Here is a 24,388-nt window from a genome sequence, read left to right as displayed (position 1 = left end):
TCCACCATAATTTCACTCAAACTTACTGATTTAGTATCTAACATAGTGGCCCAATCGCCCCACCCGACCGACTGACTCGGTCTTGGATTCGAAATTCACAACCATCGAAGGAACACTCGCCCTGTGGTACCGACCGAATAAAGATACTACACCCAGCCGTCGATCGCCCTTCAACACCAGTTGACCAACCCGGCTACACGTCAAACTGCTAAACCTCGGTCGAACTTATGTATCGACCAACCGACCCGACCCACAACTTCGAAACTCAAAGAAGGCCAAAGTGTCAAGTAGCCGATCACCCGTTCTACCTGACCGAGTAAGGCCACAAACACCGAGTGGTCGCTCGTCCCCTAACACCAATCGACCTGTCAGGCAACGAGTTCACCCCTAAGCCCTGGACGATCCTTCTTACCAACCAACCCAAAGTGGTGGACTCGCCTTCAGATCCAACATGGCCTACTTGCCTTTGCCCTCCGAATAACTAACTCAAAATCGCCCACTCGGTCTAGGTAACCAATCGCCTATTCAATCTATTCTGCACGCCCCCTCCCCACTCGGTCAGACAGATCGACCGAGCCAAACGAAACTTAAATTTGCTTTGTCTTCCCAATTCTGTCCAAAACGCCGGAAACTCCACCAAAAAACCAGCCAACTTGCCAGAAACACACCAAAAATCCAAAAATCCAAAAATCCGAGCCTACTCTAGAAAACCAAAATGCCAACACTCCTAAACTCTTCAAAACCAGTCAAAATCACTCAAGTTTTCAGAAAACTTCACCCTATCATCCAAAACCCAGCAAACAACAAAAACAAACCAAAAAATCAGTCCAAAAGAAAGAGGATTTATCGTAAAACACTAGACTGCAGACAGAATGCAGTTGTCGTTAAAGAGAAACCGGAACGAAATCGAAGAAACGAAAAGAAAAGAAAATTTTTCGAAGAGAAAAGGGGAGAAAAATGCGAAACTGGAAGATGAACAGTCCACCCATTCATTTTTAAAGAGAAAAACTGACAAGAGAGGACATGTGGTGGCCCACGATTGGCCACAGGTCAAAATGCCTTTTCATTTTCCCGCCTCGAAAATAAAGATCTGATCCCCGTCGAACACGTGGCAAGCATCCGAGGCACCTGGGAAACTGCAACGACATACATAAGCTTGAATCGACTACCCGGACTTGCCGACCGAGTCAACATGCGCCGGTCGGTGGACCCAACATACCCCTATGAATCACAAGCTCAGGAGGCCCCCCCGACTGGTCGATCGACTGGGAATGATCTAGCCCAAGCTCTCGTCCAGTCGTTCTTCTATAATGGATGAGTGGACAACCAATGTCAAATCTCGCATATCCTTTCTACTCAATCACCTGATCCCCCTGATCGATTTAGTCCTTGACTTCTGGAGTCATTCTAAATGCCCCATGATTCGTCGGCCCGGATGGCCTAGCATACCGGTGGATCAGCTTGAAACAGCCCGGTTTGAGCCCTCTTCAGAACAAGACAGGAGGCCTCGTCCGTTCATCTTTCCATAACAAACGAAAGAACAGTCTTCAGTCGAGGTGCATGTGATAATCCGTAAATTATACAGTTTTTATTAGATCTTTTTGTCGGATTTCAGGTACTTTCTAGTGCATTTTGACCTGAATTGTTGCTTAATTCTTTACTTTTCGTGTTTTAGGTTAAAATGGACTTTTTGAGCAAATAAAGACAAAATTGGACAATTTTGACTCAGAAATTAGTGGATCTCAGAAGATAGGAGAGTTCCAGAGCAGGACAAAGCACGATGAAGCTTGTTCCCAAGGAAGAGAGCCGAGAATCGAAGAATCAAACGAAGAAGCAAGCAAATTGAATGAATATTTTTTAATTGAGTATTTAATTAAGAGTTTAAGATTGGTCCATTTTCTACTGATTTTGGGTTTTGTGCATTGGAACTTAAGTAAACATGTCCATAAAGTCGCAAATACTACTCTAATTAAAAATGGGCCAATACATGGTCGGTTTGTAGTCCAAATAATGAATTAATTGATTTAATGGATAAATCGATGTGTGTTTTAATGGGTTTGGGCTTCCGTAGGCCTGAGCCCGGGTAATTTGATAGGCCCAATCGAGACATGCTGCAGACTAGACAATTTTATTGCGCAATGGTTGTACTGTGCTTATAATTTTTGTTCATGATGTATAATGTCAATGATTTATGATGTTATGGAAACTACTGTGTTGATCAACAAATTTAACAACCAAATCTGTCTCTCCAAAAAATTTCAACCATTTCTATTCTCTATTTTAAATGAAAATTCTAAAAGTGGGTGATTACCCATTGTTTTGAGATTAATTACCATTAAATGCTAACACTTCCAGATCCAATAGAAAACCAAAGTCTTACTTGTCTTATTACACACTTCATTTTTTATTATTATTTTATATCACTATAAATATATAATTACATTATAAACCCTATGTATATAAAACAATATACAAAATAAATTGTGTTTCAATATATTCGTAAATGGAACATGGTGTCCAAATTTTGCTCCCACCAAACACCAAAAGCCACACCAATTGGGTGTGATACCATTCATTAACACCAAAACATCTTTAATTTCCTTATTTTTGTTATTTAATGTTTTAAAAATTTGTATTTATATTAATTTGATTATTATTTATATAAATATTTATAATAATTATATAACTAAAAAAATGATGAAAATTTCAAGACAAAACTTCATTAAAATGCAAATATTAAACTTCAATAATTCAAAATAAATTAACACTAACTTAAAAACACTTAAATTAAAAGAAAATATAATATAAATTAAAATAACAGTTTAGTATTCCGGTAAATTAAATTACTATTAATATATAATTTTACTTCTGAGTTGTTTTTTTTTTTTTTTTTGTGGTAATTCATATTCGATGTAATATTTTTTTTATATTAAATGTAATGTTTACTTGATTTAATAAATGCTTAATTTTATTAAATTAGTATAATTTTCAAAGTTATTATTAGTAGTTAATTAATAAAATGTATTATTCCCAATATTTAATTAAAATATATAAAAATAATTAATGAAATAAATTAATTGTTAAGAATTAATAGAAAGAAAAATAAATATTCATTTTGATATAATATTTGGTGTAATGGATTCAAGATGTAATAGTAAAATGGTGTGAAAGTTGCACTAATTTTGTGTGTAAATTGTATCAATTTGGTGCTAGTGATTGGAGATGGTTTTAGGATGCTATTCTAAACTTCTAGCTATAGCAAATTAGATATAAAACACTCATTAACATGTGTGTGAAAGTATAATTGCCATCAATGTCTGAATTTTAACATAATTAATAGCCTGGAGTTTCCGAATAGGCAAGACATCATATAAACTAGCTCACAAGATGTGATTCATATGGTTGTGATAAGTTGTACAACTGATTTAGGGTTTAGGGTATGAAAATACAATCTTACTTACCTACCTATGACTAACAGAATTTTAACGGAATGATGGAAAGTGATTGATTTTATGAAGATCAAGGTAAGTTTGATTAAAAATGTAATACTCAACCTTCCATGATTATTTCAAAGAGATAATAAGTGGTAAGTGATTTTCTCCTCTCATTTTACAACTTATTGTTCAACCTTTATAAAAACTGCAGGTTTACACTCGTTTAACGAGACATTTCATCACTTGGTTTTTGTTAGGGCCAAAATCGTCCTTGGCCCAAATACGAAAACAGGACCACCAGTGAAGAAAAGACCAGGCCCAGTCCTAAAGAGGCTCAAACCAAATTATCCTCATTTGATACGAGATACGGCCGGCCCAAACCATCTGGGCGTGGGCCTCCCAGTTCCAGCTCACTTCATGGGCCTATAGGCGAGTTCAGAGCCCACGACCCCCACTGATCATTTTCCTGTTCCTGTTCCTGTTCAATCTCCTATTTGAAGTCACTTTCCTATTCCTGGTCACTTTCCTACTTAAAGTGACTTTCCTGTTCAGATCACCTTCCTATTCGGACGCAGGTAAGACAGCTCACCACTGCCCTAACTTTTCTAGGGTTTGCATTAGAGTTACACTCAGACTCCTACTCTTACCAAGATTAGGAGACCAGACAGTCACTATATAAACAAAGGTCAGCCCTCTCACAAAGGAGATTACACTACACCTACAGAACCCAGAGTTCTAGCTTGAGAACTTCCACCTTATAGCCGTAGTCACAGTCCTCGACTAGACTTTCGATAACCTTTCTACTCCCTAGTCCTCACTATATTAGCCTCTTTCAGCTTTACTGACTTGAGCGTCGGAGTGCCTATGGCAAACATCACCCCGATGTTTTCCGTCGCTTCACGCGTGTTTCTTTACGTGTGCAGGTACAACAGATTTGAGATTACTAGTGGCCTCAACCTCACAGGATCAATCCCTCCTTCCGTACCAGTAGATTTTTACGTTTACAGTTTTCAAATATACAAAAGTCATTTAGTTACATGTGTTGCCCCAAGTGTAAGAGAAACTTATAGATTGATTGCCTCTTTTAAATTTCAAAATTTTCCTAGGTGATTATGTTATACATGAGAATGGTGATCCGTTGGACGAGAAAGGTTGCCAAATTTTTTTTATAGTTCTAAAGAAAACTTTGAAATCATCTATTTTGAGAGAATTACCTTGACTTTCAGTTAATATTCAAGTAGATAGTTAATTATTCAATATTTCACCAAAAATAAACCCCAAATCCTATCGGTATACAAATTTGTTAACATTGAGTAGCCAATCCATTCTCCTAATTGTACTCCAAGATACATTTCACTAACTTTGCTCGGCCTTTAGCTAACCGAAGTTAAATGATCAAAGGAAAGATTAGATAAAAAAAAAAATCAATTGCTCAAGGGTGATTTCTGATTAAATATTGTAAACTCGTCATGCCCTTAGATATATAAATATTATAAAAGGTCAGGGTGGTTACTAAAAGATCGTAGCGACTAAAAGCCAGGTGGACAATCACTTTAAGAATGGACACATGTTACTTGACTCACTCATGGAAGAATTTTATATTAATTTTTTTAAAATAATGGTGTCGTTCGGGTTTCGCACGTGACAGTTCATAACACATGAATTGACTACAACTAACCGCTCGACCCCACACTTCCCCGGGCAAAAGGCCAAAAAGGATTCGCGTCTTCTTTGAGTCTTAACACGCCAATTATAATATTTTTGCTCATAAATCAAAACTTAAACCGGTTATTCCTAACAAATAAAAACCCTCAACTACAAGCTTCCGTATAAATTTCTCGCGTTAATTTACTGACAATCTGGACAATCAACAATTTGACCATGTCTATCCGGTATAAGTTCCGGAGTTCAGTGAATTTCGACTCGGTCGACATCGGAGGTCGACCTTCGATTTCAGTTCGTGATCTCAAATCAAAGATTGTTCTAAGCAAGAAGCTCAATATATGCCAAGACTTCGATCTCGTCTTCTCTGATGCTCAAACTGGTCAAGGTCAGCTCTCTTTTTAATTTCATTCATGGTCTAGTTGATGGATTTTGATTAATATGTTCAAAAGAATCTTCAATATCAGGTTTAGATTGATTTCTTGTTGTGTCAAGTGGAATTCAAGATTTTATATGTTTTATTTTGCTTTATTTATGATTTTTTACATGTTGCTGAGAACCGAATTGATGCTTAAATGCGGATGTGGAAACAAATTTGTTTGTCAAGGTTTCAAGTAGATTTTATTCGTGAATTATTGGTGATAATTGTTCCTGTTAATTTTTTCCTTTGGTTATTTAATGCAGAGTATGGTGATGAAAATTTTATAATTTCGAGTGGTTCAAGTGTGATTATCAAGAGAGTGCCTGCCGGATCAGTGCCATCAAATAGGTAAGGTTTCTTACCTTTTTGACATTTTCTCTTAAAAGGAAAATTACGGACCGTGAAATTTATTGGAATGCTTTATTGATTTAAGTATTGAAGATAGAATAGTTAGATATTAGTCTTCTTTGATATTTGCTACTTTACATTCTAATGTAGTAAATTTTAACAAGGTAATTGGCTCACTAATATAGTTTTATTATGTACAGGGCGCACAATGACTCATTCCCAACTTTTGGGACCAAAGACAAAGAACAAATTAAGAACCCTTGTACGGCAGTACGTGACGTACTTCTGTAACTTGCTTTGAATTGAAATCAATTGATGTCCTATTACTTGGCAAAAGACAAAAGAAAGGCTTGATATCATATGAATTATGGGGTTAAAGTATTTAGTTTTACATTTTTGTCAATGAGGATAGTCCTGCCTTGGACTGCTCAATTGTGCAACCTAGAAACTTGTGGGAGTTATTTTTTGTGTTGCTTGATATCATTATAAAATGTATAAACTTGTAAGAACAAAAATGATGTTGCTTTTTGGTATAATGTGTTGTAAAAATATGTTTGCGCCTCATTTTTTTCCCCTCGAATTTTCTTTTTACTTATCTGCATTACTGATTATTTTACAGAATGTAGAAATCAATTTTGATGACTTTGGGGTTGATTTGTGTCCTGTTCCTGCGGTGACCTTATCTTGCTCCGATATTGACATTGTTAAAGAAACTTACATTGGTGGTGAGAGGAAAAACATTGATGGCACAAGGTAATCTTCTTAACTTCTATTTTTGTTTCTGTAAAATATGCATGATTTCTTTTCGTTCTGAGGTTTTAATATTCCTTTTGTTGTATAGTTCGCCATTGAGATTCTTTTTTGTTTTTGAATTTTTGTGTCTTTTTAATTCTTTTTGTCTATGCAGATGTCCTGGGTCACCCACTTTCAGATGTAAGAAACTTGGAGCGAATGACTTGACTGAGGCTATTCCAAAAGGTTTGTATGATATTTCCTTTGTCCTTAAAACAAAAAATTATGGTATAATTTCTGAACTTATGTTGCTGCTATTTTATTATCAGGTCCTGTGCATAGTGGAATTGAAGAGGATACATTGGAGACAAAATTAAAACCTAATGCTCAACAATGCATGAAACTGGAAAAGTAAGATTTGTGTATCATCGTTTCTGTTCACTCTTCTCTTGTCATCATTTGGCATAAAAAAATCTGATGGTTTCTCTTTTTTTTTTTTTTTTGGTGTTTTTTTTTTTTTTGTGTGGTAATTTGTAGTGCGGCCATTGCCAATCCTCCAACTACGCAAAGCACTATTTTTCCATCAGAGCTTAAATGCTCTCTTTGCAACACATTGTTTAAGGATGCTGTGATGATACCTTGCTGCCAACATAGTTTTTGTGAGAAATGTAAGTTCATGTCTGAATGCTTAGCTAGCTTTGCACTTCATAAATCAGTTTATCTTTATCTAAAATTCTTCATTGAAAACATTTGTTTTGGGGTATTTTCTTAAATGCCTAAATTTTCTGTATTATTGTAACATTTGACCAAAAAAAAAAAAAAGAAATTATATTTAAGCTTTTTATGGACTTGGTAAATTTAGATTCCTTACCATTTGTATCTAACATGGTCATAACTTGGCGGTGGATTTTATATGAAGGCATCCATTCAGTCCTTTTTGAGAAAGCAAGGTGTCCCATGTGTCTTTCTTCAAAATTCAAAGTACAAGATTTGCTACCAAATGTATCTCTTCGGCAAGCAATTGAGCATTTCCTCCAGTCCCAAATTCTAATCAGTAGAACAGAAAATGCTCTTCATGACTATGCTCCAGGTAGGAAAATTACATATTGTTCAAATCTTCCTATTCTTTAACTCAAGATTATGTATGATTATTATATAATAATAAAAAACAGATGGAGAATCTGGGATTCAAGCGAAAGACGTCTCTTATGCTGCGACTAATCTTCAAAGAGAACCTCAGTTGCCCGATTCTCCCTCTGCAACTGGGAGAGGGTCTAATCAAATTGTGGCAGAATCTGCTTATGACTCATTGTTAAGAAACAATGCATCAGTAGGTGGCATTGGTTCTTGTGTCAATCAGTTAGGTGGAGATAAATCATTAATGTCATGCTTGTTGCCACACAAAACAAAACAGATAGATGGAGAAAGATCTGTGGACTTGGATGATTTTGCTGATTGCCAAGGTGAAAACCAGCCCATTCATGAAGAAGGTAACATGTCATGATGTTTATTAATTGCTTTTCTGCTTATTGGGTAAGTATGCCATTATGCTGCAGTAGAGATATTAGGCTGCTAAAGCCAACCAGCGTATGATTGCAGATACTGCCCATGATATATTGTATTTATTTAAAACTTGGCTGTGTATTTTCCTTTCTATCACAAATTCTACTATCTATTTGCTTGGACTTTGTGAAATCGTTCTATTTGTCTCTTGTGTCATGCCAGTTGAATCCAGTGTCACGAAAAAGAGGGCATTGTCAATTAACACTTCAGGTAGAATCATCAACTTAGTTATTCACTTCAAACCTTATGCGGCATCATTTCTATATATATACCTTATTAGTATTAACAATCAAAGTGCATTTTGCAGGTGTAGACAAGAGCTTTATGCAGAGTGGAAGACTTAAAAAGGTAATAACTTGAGTAACAAACATAAATCATGTGAACTTAATGTAACAACAATTGGAAAAATTTTATATGCATGCCATACCACTGGAACATAATGGCTTGATTTGCCATGGTACAAATATTACGGATGCTGACCTTGGGATTTATATAGAAGAATGTTTAATGAATCTAGATGCCAACCCAGAACCTCTTTAATGTGCTTTTGCCAACAATAGGTGTTAATAATTTGTTCGTCTGGGGAGTTTGAAATTTTGTGATCATGAGCATCTGTTTTGGTTCAAGGACTTAGAATTATTGTTGTTATTGTTATTTTTATTGATGATGCACTATAGTCCATCGTCTTTTTCTTTTTGGCAACATTAAAGTGTATTGCCTAGCTTCTTCATGTCATTTATTTTTTCTGTTCGTTGCCTTCCTCTTGGTTTTATTTATAGTTGTGCAAATTTACTAGGTTGATATTCACATTGATGCTTTCTTATTATCTTTTGATTTTAACATGTGTTTATATGGTGATAGACAATATGAAATTTACTCTATTTTAAGTTTCTGACATGCATGGTTCAGCTGTGAGGCTTTAAACCCCTCCATCCCTTGAGTAAAAGAAAAATAAAAAAAGAACTGGGAACTTATTTCATCATTGTCTTTGCCTTTTTTCCTGTCCAACTTATGTATGGCTGCCTTATTAAATCAGGGGAATCGAACCTGTTACATGTGTGGTTCTCCAGATCATTTTATAAGAGACTGCCCTGTTGCTTCAAGTCCAAATACTATGCTACAGACAGGTATCCACCGGGTCCCTTCCATTATTTGGTTGTTTGACATATATATACTGTTGGAGGGTTGTCTTTGATTTTCCTTTTTTGCCTTGGATTTCAGGAAATGGTAGTTTTCCACATGCTACGCATGGTTATGTATCACCTTACTGGAATGGACCTCCTTTGCCCCATGTCAGGCCCTTTGCAAACATTTATGGTAATCCTGGGATGATGCCCTTCAATCCAACTATGGTCCCTGCCCCACCTTTTGCTGGTCCTATGTATATGCCATATATGTTTGGTGGTCCACCTGCCTATGGGTAAGTTGAATAATTAAATTCCCCCTCATTCCCCTCTTTTGTTTTTTAAGATTTCATATATTCTAGATTGAAAAAATTTTACTTCATTGATTGGCTGAAGAAATGAATTTTAATGCTGAATCATCTTGCAGTGGGTTTGGGAGGATGGGAGGAGCAACAGCTCCAATTGCAATTAATACAGAGCGCCATCTATTTCATTCAGAGATTTTGGATCATCAAGGTTATGAAAAGAAACGGAAGTTATCAATTGAGAACATGAGGTAAATCTCTTTGGATATTAAGCATCATCTGTTTGTATGGAGCCTAAAATATATTTTAAATGTTACAAGATCAGATAAATACTTCAAATTTTGCTGTCTTATTTTAATGTTTGGGCTGGTATCTCTTTTTTCTTCATTCATTGAAACTTGATTTATGCTCTATCCTAATCATGTGTATGTAGTCCCTGATGCCTTGTTTGATTTTAAGCCAAATGTCCAAAGCTATCTATTTAGTTCTGGTAACAAAAAATGTGCATAGGCAAACAAGATTTTTTTTCATTTTTTGAATGATGTATGTGGATCAGGCTATATGCTTCTTGTGAATTATCCTCTCCTAACAACTTTAGCCATTTGGAGTTTTCATTGGCTTTCTATTGTCATTCTATTTCTCCACAAGGGGTCTTAAATAGGGGCACCTGTGATGCCACCCATGAAGGCACATCCATCTTCTTTTCCAATAGAGAGCTTATCAATAGCGGACACACAGTAAGATGCACACACAAACAGCAGGTGAAATAGTGCAGATTAAGATATATCAGAAAAGTAATGGTTCTTAAGCTCCACCCTTCATCACCTGAAAAAAAAATGGGCCTTTTTAGGATTTCTTTTTTAAGGGTAAGAGTCAGGGTTTGTAGGTGCAATTTCTGTTGTCCTTCAAAAGTAGGTGTTTGCTGGGTTTATTACTGAATCGTATTTTTATATTACTTGTATACTGATGCTCCTGTATTTTAAAAACTTCTCTATCTCCAGTGCACAGTCCTCGGATGATGATGATTATCATCATTTTAAGAAAAGGTGTCTCTTCAGTGAGGCAGAAAGGTCAGATGACCGTCGATCCCGTATCAGTAGGGAAATGAGTGTAAGCTACTCTGAGGAAAGCTTTATGCATAGGCCGAGACACTTACGTGACACTAATTTAGACAATGGCAAGTACTCTGTTGATGAGAAACATGAGAAAAATTCCCGTTCCTCAATTTCTGGTAGAGAAAGGAGGCCACATCACTCGGAGAGAAGTTCAGAAGTTGAGAATATCCCCAGTAGCTCCAGCTGGCATGGTGATGTGAAGCATAAAAACCAGAGCAGAAACTCTAAAAAGCACAGTGAAAGAAGGGAGCAGTGTTGCAGTGATTCTAGTTGTGTTCGCCATCCAAGTAACAAAGAGAAAGATTTTGAAAGAAAGAGACTGAAGTCTGATGTCGAAAGACACAAACAGAAACATAGCAGCCACTCAGATTCTGGTTTGGAACCAAGTTATCCTGGTGATAAAAAAAAACTAAAAGAGAGAGATTTCAGTCATGTATCCAGGCATTCTAGGCTCAACTCAAGGTTTATGGATGATGAGTCGAGTCATGATAGGTGGCTGATGGTCAGGGGATCAGATGAGAATTGTGCTGAAGATTATTGTTATAAAAAAGGAAAAAGAGTTTACTAATCGAAACAACAGGCCTGATTTTTTGAGGTAAATGTGTATATGGTATCACATGTCTTAACTAAGGTTATCCATCTGAAATTCTTTTCATTCCAGTTAGGTATCTGTAGTAGCTTGGTTTATAAGTAGTACATTTTGTCGTCTTTTAACTGTCTAAAAGTGATGGCTTTGACACACTCCTTTGGACAAATGCGAGCCTATTTCAGCTAATTTGAATTCTCTGTTGATTTTATTGATACAGATCTGGTTGAGTGATCGACTTTTCAACATTAGCTTCCTGGACAATATTTTGTCTTTAATATTTGCTAACTAACCCTCTTTACTTTTTTAGCTTGAGCTGTGGAGGCTAGCAAACTAAGGTTTTAAGTTGAGGAGCAATGGTAAATTTATTATAGGTTTCAGACACATCATAACGTTCCGGAGTTCTTTTTGCAGAGATGGCGGACGCTGTTAAAGGTATGTTTCCCTTTCAAAAGAGAAAAAAAAAAAAAAAAAATTAAGTGAAAGATCCATTCTTTTTCCTCTTAATATATCAATCCCGTACTGCAGAACAAGCTGCACATTCATGCTATAACATGCCCCTGGATGTATGTTTGGCTTCCATGCTGGCCGAGTGTGATGCTTTTCTATTTAGCACCGAGGTGGATGGGCCGTTAGTAACATTATCATGTGTGAGCATTCTTGTTGTCATCCAAGGGTAAAAATAGTCACATCCATCTCCTCATTTCCTGGCCACCTGTGGTTGAGGTCCTGCTTTTTCGACCTTGAGCATTGTGTTGTCAAATATAACAATGCTGCATATTGCTTGCATTCATTTATATCGAGCCTGATTTTTGTAAAATTCAGTCAGGTTCCTTTTCTTACCCTTGGTCTTGACTTGAAGTTCATTTTTCTCCGTGCATGTTTATTCACTGTTACATTGGTATTACGTAGTATAGCTGGTCTGTCCCAAAAAAAGAAAAAGAAATAATAATAAAATAAAGAGAGAACATGATAATAACAAAATTGCCTGTAAAATCTGTACACATCAGCAGGCATTGATCTCTCTGCAAGCATGTGTAAAAAGTTGAAAAATCTAATTTTTGGGTGGCTCAGACCAAATTGTTTGCGGTCACTTAGGCTTTGTAACTTGTTAGGTAACAGGTTTCAGTTTTTAAACCTAGTGTAATGCATTTGCATAGAAGAAACTTAAGTTGATGAGCATAAATAAGCAACCTAGTTTTAATGTTTATTTTCCATTATATTAGGCAGCCTTTGTCTTTAAGTTTCGGTGAATAGGTCTGAGTGAACATCGTTATACAGTCAGATGGTCGTAGAACTTCTTCCTGTTGTCATGGCATTTATGCAATTATTATTAAGATAATTTCATTGTGTACTAATATAAGGGGTTAAATGCTGTTAGTGATGTAATAATCCATCTCGCATCCCATTTTCATTTCGATGCTCGGAATAAAGTGATTTCAGAAAAGATTACCAAATAATATATAGGTGGTTTTGTCCTGGTCAAGCAACTAAAGCTTGCCAATTAGAGTGGTTTTATTAGCCTGATTAAGTTAAAAAATCTCCATTTTTCTTTTCTTTTTAATACTTTTTAATAATTAAGAATTGATTCTTAAATAAAATTATTAAATATCTATAAAATCTTCTTTCAACAAATACTTTTTGACATCTCAATTATATTTAACGAAACCCTAACCTTTTGTATTCTTATTCAAACCCTTTTTTGGAAAAATTGAATATAATTACGAATTTATCCTTAATAGTACTATAAAATTAATCATGAATATTATTGTTTCATGTTTTTAGTTTTAATTTCTTATCAATATTTAATTTTAAAGTAAAGATAGGTTGGTAAACACTTCTCATAAGTTTTTTTAACAAACGGTTTGTAATTGGTCAATTGGCATTTGAGCAAGCGGGATCTATTGTAAGCTGATCAATTACAAGCTGATACGTCGTATCTGTAAAAAAAAATTAGTGAGAATGGTTTGCGAATGTAGTATTTTTATTAATTTTAATACCTAAAGTGTGTTTTACAAGGAAGTTCATAGTCCGGAGTAAAAAGCATTTGTAAAAGTAATATCGTGGTTCTAATCCATTGCATTGATGTGCTAGAATGAATTACCAACGTAGATTTTTTTTTTTACTTCTTTTTCTTTAGAAGAAGATAGATAGCAAAAGAAAATTGGCTGAACATTTTTTGGCTGGCTACAGTGGAACTTGTGTCTGTGAGGCTGACACCATTGGATAAATCACTGGAGGTCACGGTGGTAAGTCAAACGATGTATGCGGTATTGTTGAATGCGGTTTTCGTTATGTCAGTAATTTTGTGACACCTCCATCAATGCTTTATTTTTGAATCTTTTAAAAAATCTATTAATAATTAATATCATTAAATAATTATGCATATAAAGTTATTTTATAATCTATTTATTTTTAGGATAAATTAGTTTTACACTTAGATAAGCTTCGGATCTTCTTTAACGATAATCACTTATAAAATGAGTCTGTCAAACCCTCTTTGGTTGCCTGTTTAAGAAATAATCAAAACATTGGTACACTGACTTCAAAACATTTAACGATAATCACTTTTATAAATATGTTCTTTCCAAACATTGGTTTCAGAACATTGGTTTTCTTTCAAAGCTTTTCTTGTAATTTTCTTTTTTGCATAACATAACTTCTTTGGTACACTGACTTCTTTGTAAACATTTGAAACTAAGATTTTGGGAGTATTACGTTTATCAAAATTCTTTTGAAGGTCTTGAGGTTTACTAACCTTTTTGCCTTTTGACATTTGAATGTCTTGGTTTGAGGATTTTGTAATCCTATCAAATTTATTTATTGCATATATATGTTAGGAGATGTCTAGCGGAAAATATTGAGATAATAATAAAAGAATATAAATCATCACACAAAGAGACACAATAATTAATATGGTTTGACATAATCCATCTACATCCACATATGAGAAAGAAATTCACTATAGTAGCGTCAATATAGATATAAAGAGCACACACACCATAACCTAGTACCTAATCCAATACTAATTAATAGAGTGGAAACAAAATCTCAGTTTTTGCATTCAACCCTATGGTGTTTAAACAATTTTTGTAACTTTTAAAAGTATTAAATTTTTTATTAGAATGACTAGTCTTTATGGAATGTACAAATAGGGATGGGCATGGGCTGGGGCCGAGGACCCCTGTCTCCGGCCTCTGCTCGAATGCCCAAGGGGATTCCCTGATCTCGGCCTGTAGCCCGTTCGAGGAATCCCCTAATAAAGTCCATTCCCCAAACGGGGAATTCGGGGATTCCCTGTTTGAGGGTTTTGTATCCTTATTATTATTTTCTCCAAATTATAATATATTATCAAAAAAGAAATTAAATCTATAATGATTTATTGATTTATTATAATCAATCAAAATACCAAATGATATATTACACATATATAACATATATATTATGTATTAACATATGATTATAGATAATAGCATATTATGTATAATGTATAACATATAATGTCGAATGTATAACTTTTGTTTCATATCATATATATATATATATATATATATATATATATAATGATTTATTGTATTTAATCTAGTTTTATTTATTACCTATTTGTATATGATTTCATAAAATACTTACACAATTATAATTTGTTGTTGTATAATATATGATTGATTTTTAAATATAGATATATATGAATGATTTTTAATTATTAAAATTAATATAGGTATATATAATATATATGATTGACTTTTTAACACATATATATATATACACACACGGTCTGGGCCGAGGATTTCGGGGTGGGGACAAAACGGGGTCGAGGCCGGACAAGACCTATCCCGACCCGTTCTCAAATTTCAGGACTAATTTTGGGCTTATTCTTTGCCCAAATCTCGAATGATTCGGGAAAACTCCGCCCCGTTAGGGCTAGGCTGGGGTGGGTCCTCGCGGGGTCGGGTTTTATGCCCATCCCTATGTACAAAGTTGTAAGAAAGGGAAAATAATTTGCTAAGTGAAAATACAAAATAAATTTTGTACATGAAGGTGGTTATTCAAAGTAGATGGTGATGGATTTGTGAATATTTTATCCAATGGAAGATTACTATATAAATATTATTCTTCTAATTCTTAAATTGTAACAATTTACCAAAACTTAAATGTATCGTTATCGATTAAGTGCAATGGATAACACGAAGCTTAATATCAACCATCCTACCATGAAGTATCCGACCACTCTTGTTGGCCCCACGTCCTCTGGTTCCTGCGATTAATCAAATATAAAATAATATTAGTAATAATAATAATAATAATAATCATAATAATCATAATAATAATAATAACAATTAAGTTTTAACTTAGAAATTATGATACAGAGAGATAGATTATTGGATATTTTTAAATTTCATCACGACCTAATATTTTCGGAACTATTAAAAGCTTGTTTGATATTAGAAACCTTCTTGAAAAGGTTGTTTAATTTTGATAATTTTCAAAATCTTCCCATGTCCATGAAGATATTGTCGATTAAAATACAAATTCATAAAAAGAAAATCAATCATTCAGCATTTTTTTTTTAAAATTAGAAATAATTATTAAGTTATGTAGAGATGGTAAGATAAGGTGCATAAAATACCTGAGGTGGAGGTGTTCCTTTAGAGGTTGGTGTAATGTCCACCTCAAAAGGCCAAACATATCTATCTGGCTTTCCATTTCTCGCCAAGCTCCAATCATATAATCTTCTTTCTTCCTCAGATGATAAAATTGAGTACGATTCCTACGATTATCACATTTTAATCATCATCTCTACATAATAATTGGACTAACAAAAGTGCATGCAATGCGATTCGGATTCAGGACTGACTTTCAAAAGTTCCATTTTCTTAGCGACCTCCTCTTCTTCTAGCTCTTGACTCTTCATTTCTTCCACCTTGTTTTTATACGCAATCGTAACCTGCTCGTATGAACACCCTCTTTGAAGTCCAAGCGTAGCATAATGATCTACATCCGTAATTGCTGCATTCTAAAGCAAGACTTATCAATTAACTGTAAATCTTTAGGTTAATTAATTTAGTTGGAAGGATGAAGAAACTTGAAGATTGTTACCTATGCCACGAAGGGCCCGTTCCACATTGAGAGAAGAGATCAAAGATGAAGATCCTGTTGGAGCTTTAATGGATGTTTCGGGTTCTATTTCTGTTGAGCTAGTCTCATCTGATACACCACTACCAGAGTTTCTAACAACCAATTTACGCGGTTTTGTTGCAAAATGAAGGGAACATGAGAAGAAAGGGGCTGTGTTTGGGGTAAGAGTGTGGAAATTATTCTGGGAAATGTAGAGTGTTGCAGTGGTGGAGGATATAGCCATGGCAGGGGAGTGGAGGGGGGACTGACGGTTTTCTGTTATACGTGTTCATATTGGTATGGTTTTATTGTGAAGAGATAAGGTAAAAGGGCACCAGAGGAATGTTATCACATCAGAATTCTTAAGGTGCCAACTGCCAAGTCAGCCAAATCAAATCATAAGTCGAAAATTTACTTAAGTATTTCAATTCAAAATTTTAAATTATTAATAGCAACTTTAATTAACAATTAGATTTAATATTTAATATTAAACGTTTAAATTATTAAATAAAATCTAATCAACATTTAAATTTAACATAGAAAGAAATACATTTTATTGTTAGTCTTTTTCCGCGCAAATAAAAATGTTGTTGTAGTATGGTGGTCAGTATTCCCGCCTGTCACGCGGGCGACCCGGGTTCGATCCCCGGCAACGGCGATATTTTTATATATTTACAATATTTGTTGAAAAGACCTTTTTAACCCTTGAATTTTTAAATTTATTTTACCCCTGATTTTTTTCAGTATTTTCAGTAACTACAAAGACCTTCTTACCCTTGATTTTTTTTCAATAATTCAATAACTGCAGAGACCTTTTGTACCCTTTATTTTTTTGCAATATTTTCAACGTCTTCGAAGACCTTTGTACCCTTCAATTTTTTACAACATTTTCAATACCAACAAGACCCTTTTACCCATTATTTTTTTTCAGTATTTTCAATATTTTTCTGTAACTTTTTTAATAATTAATTATTATTAACAGTTAAAAAAGCGTTTTTGTCCTCACAAATCAAACCGAACCTATATTTTTCTTGGAAATTAAAAAACTTTCTTTCTTTATAACATTTAATAATTTCTAGCAGTTACTTATACAAAAATTACCTTAAAACAATAAAACCAAAAAGAAAAAGACATTTTTACCCTAAAAATGTCAAAGAAAGTAATGACTGATGCTATTGGCCCCAACATTTTATCTTAGTAGACGTCTCTTTCTTTTCTTTTATTTTCTTTTTTTATTTAATTACAATACTATCTTTCATAAACATTACTAAAAAGGTATGAATTTTTTTTATTAACTTTTCACATGTTAACCCTTGTTCTTGTTCTTGTTTTTTTGTTTTGGGTTTTGTTTTTTGTTTTTTTTTTTTTTTTTCTATTATGCAAGAGAAAGAGTTTTATTTGAGGCTTTTTATGTTGATAATTTTAATAACATATCTCTTAAAAGAAAGAAGTTTAAATCCTATAATGTTTCAAATTAGAAGCAAGAATTGTCTTCAAAAGGAGAAAATTATTAGAGAGAAACTTGTTTAGAAAAAGAAAAACTTACAACTTACAGTGAAATAAAATCCCAAGTAAAAAGGTTAATATTGGCGAGATAGAGATGAAGAATATATAATTGATAAGGAATAAGATTTGCAGGGGAAATATAATATAATATTGGAAATATGTGGAGTTTCTTTAGATATTTATGTATACTTAAAATTAGAAATACCCAGTAAGAGCTCCAATGGGTAATGGCTATTTCTATCAGCAACCGAGGACCTCAAGACCCTCAAACTACCAATCGGGTAAAAGTTCCAGTGGACAGTGGCTATCTCTATTAGCAATCAAGGGAGGATTTGAACTTAAGATCTCTTAAGTAATACACACAAGAGTCTCTATCAAACCACTCAGTCATCCAGAAATAGTTAAAATATATTTAATCATTAATAACCGCAAAGGTGTGTTTACCCATAAAAATTAAACCAAAAAGATAATAGATAATCTCTCTCAACTTATTTGTATCATTGGTTGTCTCCCTAGACTCCATCCCTAGATTCATCTTCTCCTCAAAATCTCAAACAAACTGATGCTTTATTCGCTTTTATGATCACCAAATACACATTTAATTTAGGGTGTTTATATCATATATGGTCTCTACTCTTTTTAGGACATGTAAACATTAGATAGCAACGCATGTGTATTGCAATTTTCTGTAAGGTTTTTAGCTACTTGGAAGCTTCATTCTGTATACTGTATTGTTTCTCGTCAAAGCCATAAAATAATAACAACCTATATCTATATCTATATCTATCTATATCTATATCTATATATTAATATAATCCTACGACACACCCTATTTGATTGACATGTTAGATTTTTTAAACTCTAAAATTGCTTCATTTTAACATGTTAGATGATTGTTCTACGTGTGGTTGCATGTGACTGGTGATGATGTGGGATATGTGAATGAGCTACATATGGCTTAATGTAATTGGTGTTTGATATTTTTTTATTATTAATGACACATATTCCCCTAAACAATCGGTAGTAAATTGATCAAACTTGCTTAATAAAAGTTCAATTGATGAACGGATTGAAGCATTGGAAACTAGATAGACAAGAATTTAATTTGATATATTATATGCAGAATTTGGATAACTGTAGACACTTCACATTCTAGTTGAAAAGATATAATATCAATCTCAGTTTTCACTAAACAGTCAGTAGTAAATTGGCCATAACTTGCTCAATAAAAATCTAATTGATGAATAGATTGAAGCATTGGAAACTAGGCAAACATGGTTTTAATTTGATATATTATATGGTAAGTTTGGATAATTGTAGACTCTTCACATTCTAGTCGAAAAGATATGATATCAAATAGTGGCATCCCAAAGGTCTATTTCAAATAGGAAGATATATAGATTGATGTTTGGTGGATGTGTTTAATCCCTTCACATTCACATTAAATATCTGTATATATTTATATGATATGATACAATTCCATCATACATACATACATACATACATACATATACATATTCATATATATATATATATATATAATATATATTATTTTCCAAAAGTTTTTCAAAATTCTATTGAGGTTTAAATTATTGCACTCCTCTTTAATCCTACAAATTTATTTATTTATTTATTTTTTGTCTTGATCAGTTGGGTTTACACAATGTTTGTTTGGAATTCATTTCTAATAGTTTTCCTTTTTCTTTATATCATCTTATATCTTTTTTTTTTTTTTTTTTTTTTAAATAGGGGCAATTCATGATGTCTCTACAAAGCAAGCTTAATACCATTATGCCACGTGGACTTTGTGATGGAGAAGCTCAATATGATTGAACATGAAGAAATCATGGAAATGAAAGGTTGAAAGAGCTACTGGTTAAGGATGAAGGGTGTCATGTGTGGTTGCTCGCTTGGTTATTGCTAGGACAAAGACCCCTTTCAGATATATAATATATAATATTATATATATCATTGGTATGCAAGCATGGATGATTAGTAATAAAATGCCATGTCTCTAACATACTCTCTTTTGGTTTTGTTATTTTTGGTTATGTCGAAAGTCTCTTTTGAACATTTTTGGTAATTTACTTTTATGGATGGTATTATGATGATTATTGTTATGCTATATGTTTTAAGTATTGTGTTGCGTTACCATGTCATTGTCAGTTGTGAAATTTGAATCGTATAATTGTATGCTGAAAATTGACAATAATACCAACTATCAGGAAAATTTTATGCCGAACCATTCATCATAATTTATTTAATGATGTCAGATGCTGAACATCTTAATTTAGCTATGTTGTTCTTAAATTTATCTTCAAACTGTGTATCTTCTTTAGTTTTGATTTAAGTTAGATGCCGAACCAAATGGTTCGACATCTAACTATCTCTTTTAGATGAATGCCAAACCATTCATCTTAATTTTTATTTAAGAGTGAACCTTGTGTCTGAATTTGCAGTGTTTGGCATCTTTGGATGAACCAAAACAAGGGAGAAAGCAACCTATTAAAGATGAAGTCAGATGTTGAACCAAATGGCTAGGCATCTGATGAATGGCTCGGCATCTAACTATTCAATTTTTCGGTTTCTTTTGAACACTCATTGGTAAATTGGCCATAACTTGCTCAATAAAAGTCTAACTGATGAACAGATTGAAGCATTGGAAACTAGATAGCCAAGGCTTTAGTTTAATATATTATATAATGTCTTCAATATGGAATATGCCTTCCTGTTGAACCATCATATTCTGGATGAAAAGATATGATATCAATCTCGGTTTCCACTAAACAATCAGTAGTAAATTGGTTATAACTTGCTCAATAAAAGTTCAATTGATGAATGAATTTAAGCATTGGAACTAGATAGATAAGGCTTTAATTTGATATATTATATATTGCCTTTGATATGGAATATGCCTTGCTGCTGAACTATTCGTTTGAATAGGTTAATAATAATTGAGGTTATAGTAGTCAGTAGTAAATTGATCATAACTTGCTCAATAAAAGTCCAATTGATGAGTGGATTGAAACATTGGAAACTAGACAGACAAGGCTTTAATTTGATATATTATATCTTGAATTTGGATAATTGTAGACCCTTCACATTCTAGTAAAAAAGATATGATATCAAATAATAGCATCCCAAAGGTCTACTTAAAACTTTGTTCATTCAAATAGGAAGATCTATAGATTCATGTTTGTCCCTTCATATTCACATAAATACAAATGTTTCATATTATGATGCACGATTCCACCATGACATCATCGGTCGCCTATTGCCGCATTATGTTATGGTTGGTCTCAACAATTTGGTAAGCATATCTCTTCACAATGTTAATATCAAAATCAAATAATTTTTGTTGTTATTGTTTATAGGGAAAAGATTCATGTATTGGAATGGAATTAAGCCAAGGATTTTTTTTATCACCAAAATACACAAACATTTCGCTTTCCTCTGTTTCTGGGTTTCCACTGAATAGTCAATAGTAAATTGGTCATAACTTGTTTAATATAAGTCCAATTGATGAACAGATTAAAGAATTAGAAACTAGAGAGATAGAGCTTTAATTTGATATATTATATGTTGCCTTTGATATGGAATCTGCCTTGTTGCTGAACCATCACACTTTGGACGAAAAGATATGATATCAATCTTGGTTTCACTAAACAATTAATAGTAAATTGGTCATAACTTGCTCAATAAAAGTTCCATTGATGAATGAATTGAAGCATTGAAAATCAGGCAGACAGGGCTTTAATTTGATATATTATATACTGAATTTGGATATGAAATTTGTATTGCTACCGAACCATTTATCTGAATAAGTGAATAATAATTGAGGTTATGATAGTCAGTAGTAAATTGGTCATAACTTGCTCAATAAAAATCTACATGATGAATGGATTGAGGCATTGAAAATTAGATAGATAGGGCTTTAATTTGATATATTATATGTTACCTTTGATATGGAATCTGCCTTACTGCCAAACCATTTATCTGAATAAGTTAATAATAATTGAGGTTATGACAGTCAGTAGTAAATTAACCATAACTTACTCAATAAAAGTCCATTTGATGAATGGATTGAAGCATTGGAGCCTAGACAAACAGAGCTTTAATTTGATACATTATATGTTGCATTTGATATGGAATCTACCTTGTTACCGAAATATTTATCTAAATAAGTTAATAATACTTGAGGTTATGACAGTGAGTAGTAAATTGGCCATAACTTACTTAATAAAAGTCTAATTGTTGAACAGATTGGAGCATTGGAAACTAGATAGACACAGCTTTAATTTGATATATTAAATGCTGAATTTGGATTACTATAGACCTTCACATTCTGGTCAAAAAAATGTGATATCAAGTAGTGGCATCCCAAAGGTCTACTTAAAACTTTGTTTATTTAAATAAAAAGATCTATAGATTCATGTTTATCCTTTCATATTCACATAAATACAAACATTTCACATTCTCATTAAATATCTTTCTATATTTATGTGATATGTGATAAGAGCTTAAAAATACGTGTTTTGTTAGCGATTCAATTGGATTATTTGTGGGAAATTTTGTTTAAACTGTAAGATTTGAGTTAATTACTTCATAAAAACCTTTTATGGGATCATGGTTGTATTTTGAGTACTTTTGGGTTGTAATTAATGTTTGAATGAAGAAGGATAATGTTGATGGAATTTGTGATGAGTAGGAAAAACGGTGCAAGAATCGGAGTTGAAATGAGGAAGTTATGATGCGTTGAAGATGAGACTTAAAACCTTAAAATTCTTCAAGATGAGTATGCTTTGATGTTTTGATCATAACTTGAGTTGTAGAAATCGGAATTAGGTGATTCTTATGGTGTTGGAAAGCTTATTCAGAGGGCTACAAAGTTTGTGTTGATGACTTCACCAAATTCTGAAGATTCTAGACTCGTGCGACAGAAAGAACGATTGTCACAGCGACTAGTTACGTCGTTGCAGCGATGGAATGAGGGCTTGATGGGCTGTTTTAAAGCCTAGTCCGAATTCGACTTATTTGAGACATTTAATTATTTCCTGATTAACCTCCAAACCCTAGCACTATAAATAAGGGTCTTTAATTAGTTTTTAGGGAGATGAAGAAGGAGAAAAGAGCAGCCACTCGTTGGAGATAAAAAATCTGAGAGTTTTGGTTCACAATTAGAGAAGTTTTTATATTTTTCTTTCTTGTTCTTATGTTTGTTAATACAATCGTTGTTTTTATTACTGATAGTATGAACTAAATTTATTGTCTAGGGCTAAGATGTAGCATAATTTCATGAATATTCATTGAATTATTTGTTGTTAATTTTTATTAAGTTTTGTTTTAAGTTTTATTATTTCACTTAATGCTTTCAATTCTTAAAGGTCCGAGAGTTGAATGATTTTATGGATTAGGTTGAGATCGAGAGATGAAACCTAATTAGTCCAAGGTAATAAAACAATAGATTGAGTAAACGTTAGAGATAGGTTACCCCAATCTGTGAGATTCTAATAAATTCCATAGAACTTAATGATATTTTAACTTCTAAATCCAACTTTGAGATATTTTGGGTTGTTGCTTAAGAGTTAATTTACTAATTGTTCAAGAGAAAGTTAGTGAAATATTAGGGAATTTGACCTTTATAATAATCTCAATTAGGTTAGTGATAATTGTCAATGCATATGATTAAATTTGTGTGAAATCTCTGTCCCAAGTTTAGTCATATTGATCTTTTTACCAAGGTACTTATACAAATCTGTTTTGTTTAATTTTTAGTTTGTTTTACTTTCATTAAATCATTCTTAAAATTTTGATTAATCAAATAGTAATAAAATAGGTAAGTTTGGTACTTGGTAGTAATAGTTCTCTTGAGATTCGACACTTGTTCCTCGAGCTTTTTTACTTGCGCGATTTTGTACACTTGCGAATAACTTGTCAATATGATACCATTCCAACATGACATCTTCGGTCACCAATTGCCGCATTATATAACTTGGTTTCAACAATACGATTGGTCTCAACAATTCGGTAAACATATTCTTCATAATGTTAATATCAAATTCAATTAATTTTTGTCGCTGTTGTTTATAGCGAAAATATTCATGTATTGGAATGGATTCAACAATTCGGTAAGCAAATATCTTCATAATGTTAATATTAATCATACTATTAAATGTTACTTATTTGGATTAAATTGATATATATTGAATCTTGTGTAATTATTTAAATATATATTTCACACATGTAATATTTACATCAAATTACTATTCTTAATTTCTTAATTATTTATTTCTTCAATTATTGATTCAACATTAAATTAACTTCAATATAAATCGTTCACATTCACATAAATATGTTAGGGCCAAAAATCGTCCTTGGCCCAAATAGGGAAAAAGGACCATTAGCGAAGAAGGACCAAGCCCAGTCCTGCAAAGGCCCACGCCATGTTAGTTCTCTTCTAACATGAGGAACAAACCG

At 33.2% G+C, this 24,388-nt stretch overlaps 1 protein-coding gene and 1 non-coding gene across 2 annotated transcripts; one reads left to right on the top strand and one right to left on the bottom strand.

Moving 5' to 3' along the window:
• Window positions 1-15,449: 15,449 nt before the first annotated feature.
• LOC116141058 (NAD(P)H-quinone oxidoreductase subunit U, chloroplastic-like) lies at window positions 15,450-16,661 on the bottom strand. Its single transcript, XM_031426609.1, has 4 exons — window positions 16,388-16,661; window positions 16,146-16,297; window positions 15,918-16,058; window positions 15,450-15,545 (listed from the first exon to the last, which is right to left on the bottom strand). The coding sequence occupies exons 1-4, from the start codon at window positions 16,647-16,649 to the stop codon at window positions 15,450-15,452; spliced, it is 651 nt and encodes a 216-aa protein (XP_031282469.1). The 5' UTR covers window positions 16,650-16,661.
• A 330-nt stretch (window positions 16,662-16,991) lies between these two features.
• On the top strand, window positions 16,992-17,063 carry TRNAD-GUC. The gene has a single exon. It is a non-coding gene; the product is annotated as a tRNA-Asp (tRNA).
• The last annotated feature ends 7,325 nt before the right edge of the window (window positions 17,064-24,388 follow it).

Source organism: Pistacia vera, unplaced genomic scaffold (genome assembly GCF_008641045.1).
Source record: "Pistacia vera cultivar Batoury unplaced genomic scaffold, PisVer_v2 Contig390, whole genome shotgun sequence".
Lineage (NCBI taxonomy): Eukaryota > Viridiplantae > Streptophyta > Magnoliopsida > Sapindales > Anacardiaceae > Pistacia > Pistacia vera.
Note: the sequence above shows the minus strand (reverse complement) of the source record. Positions and strands in the feature narration are given on the sequence as shown.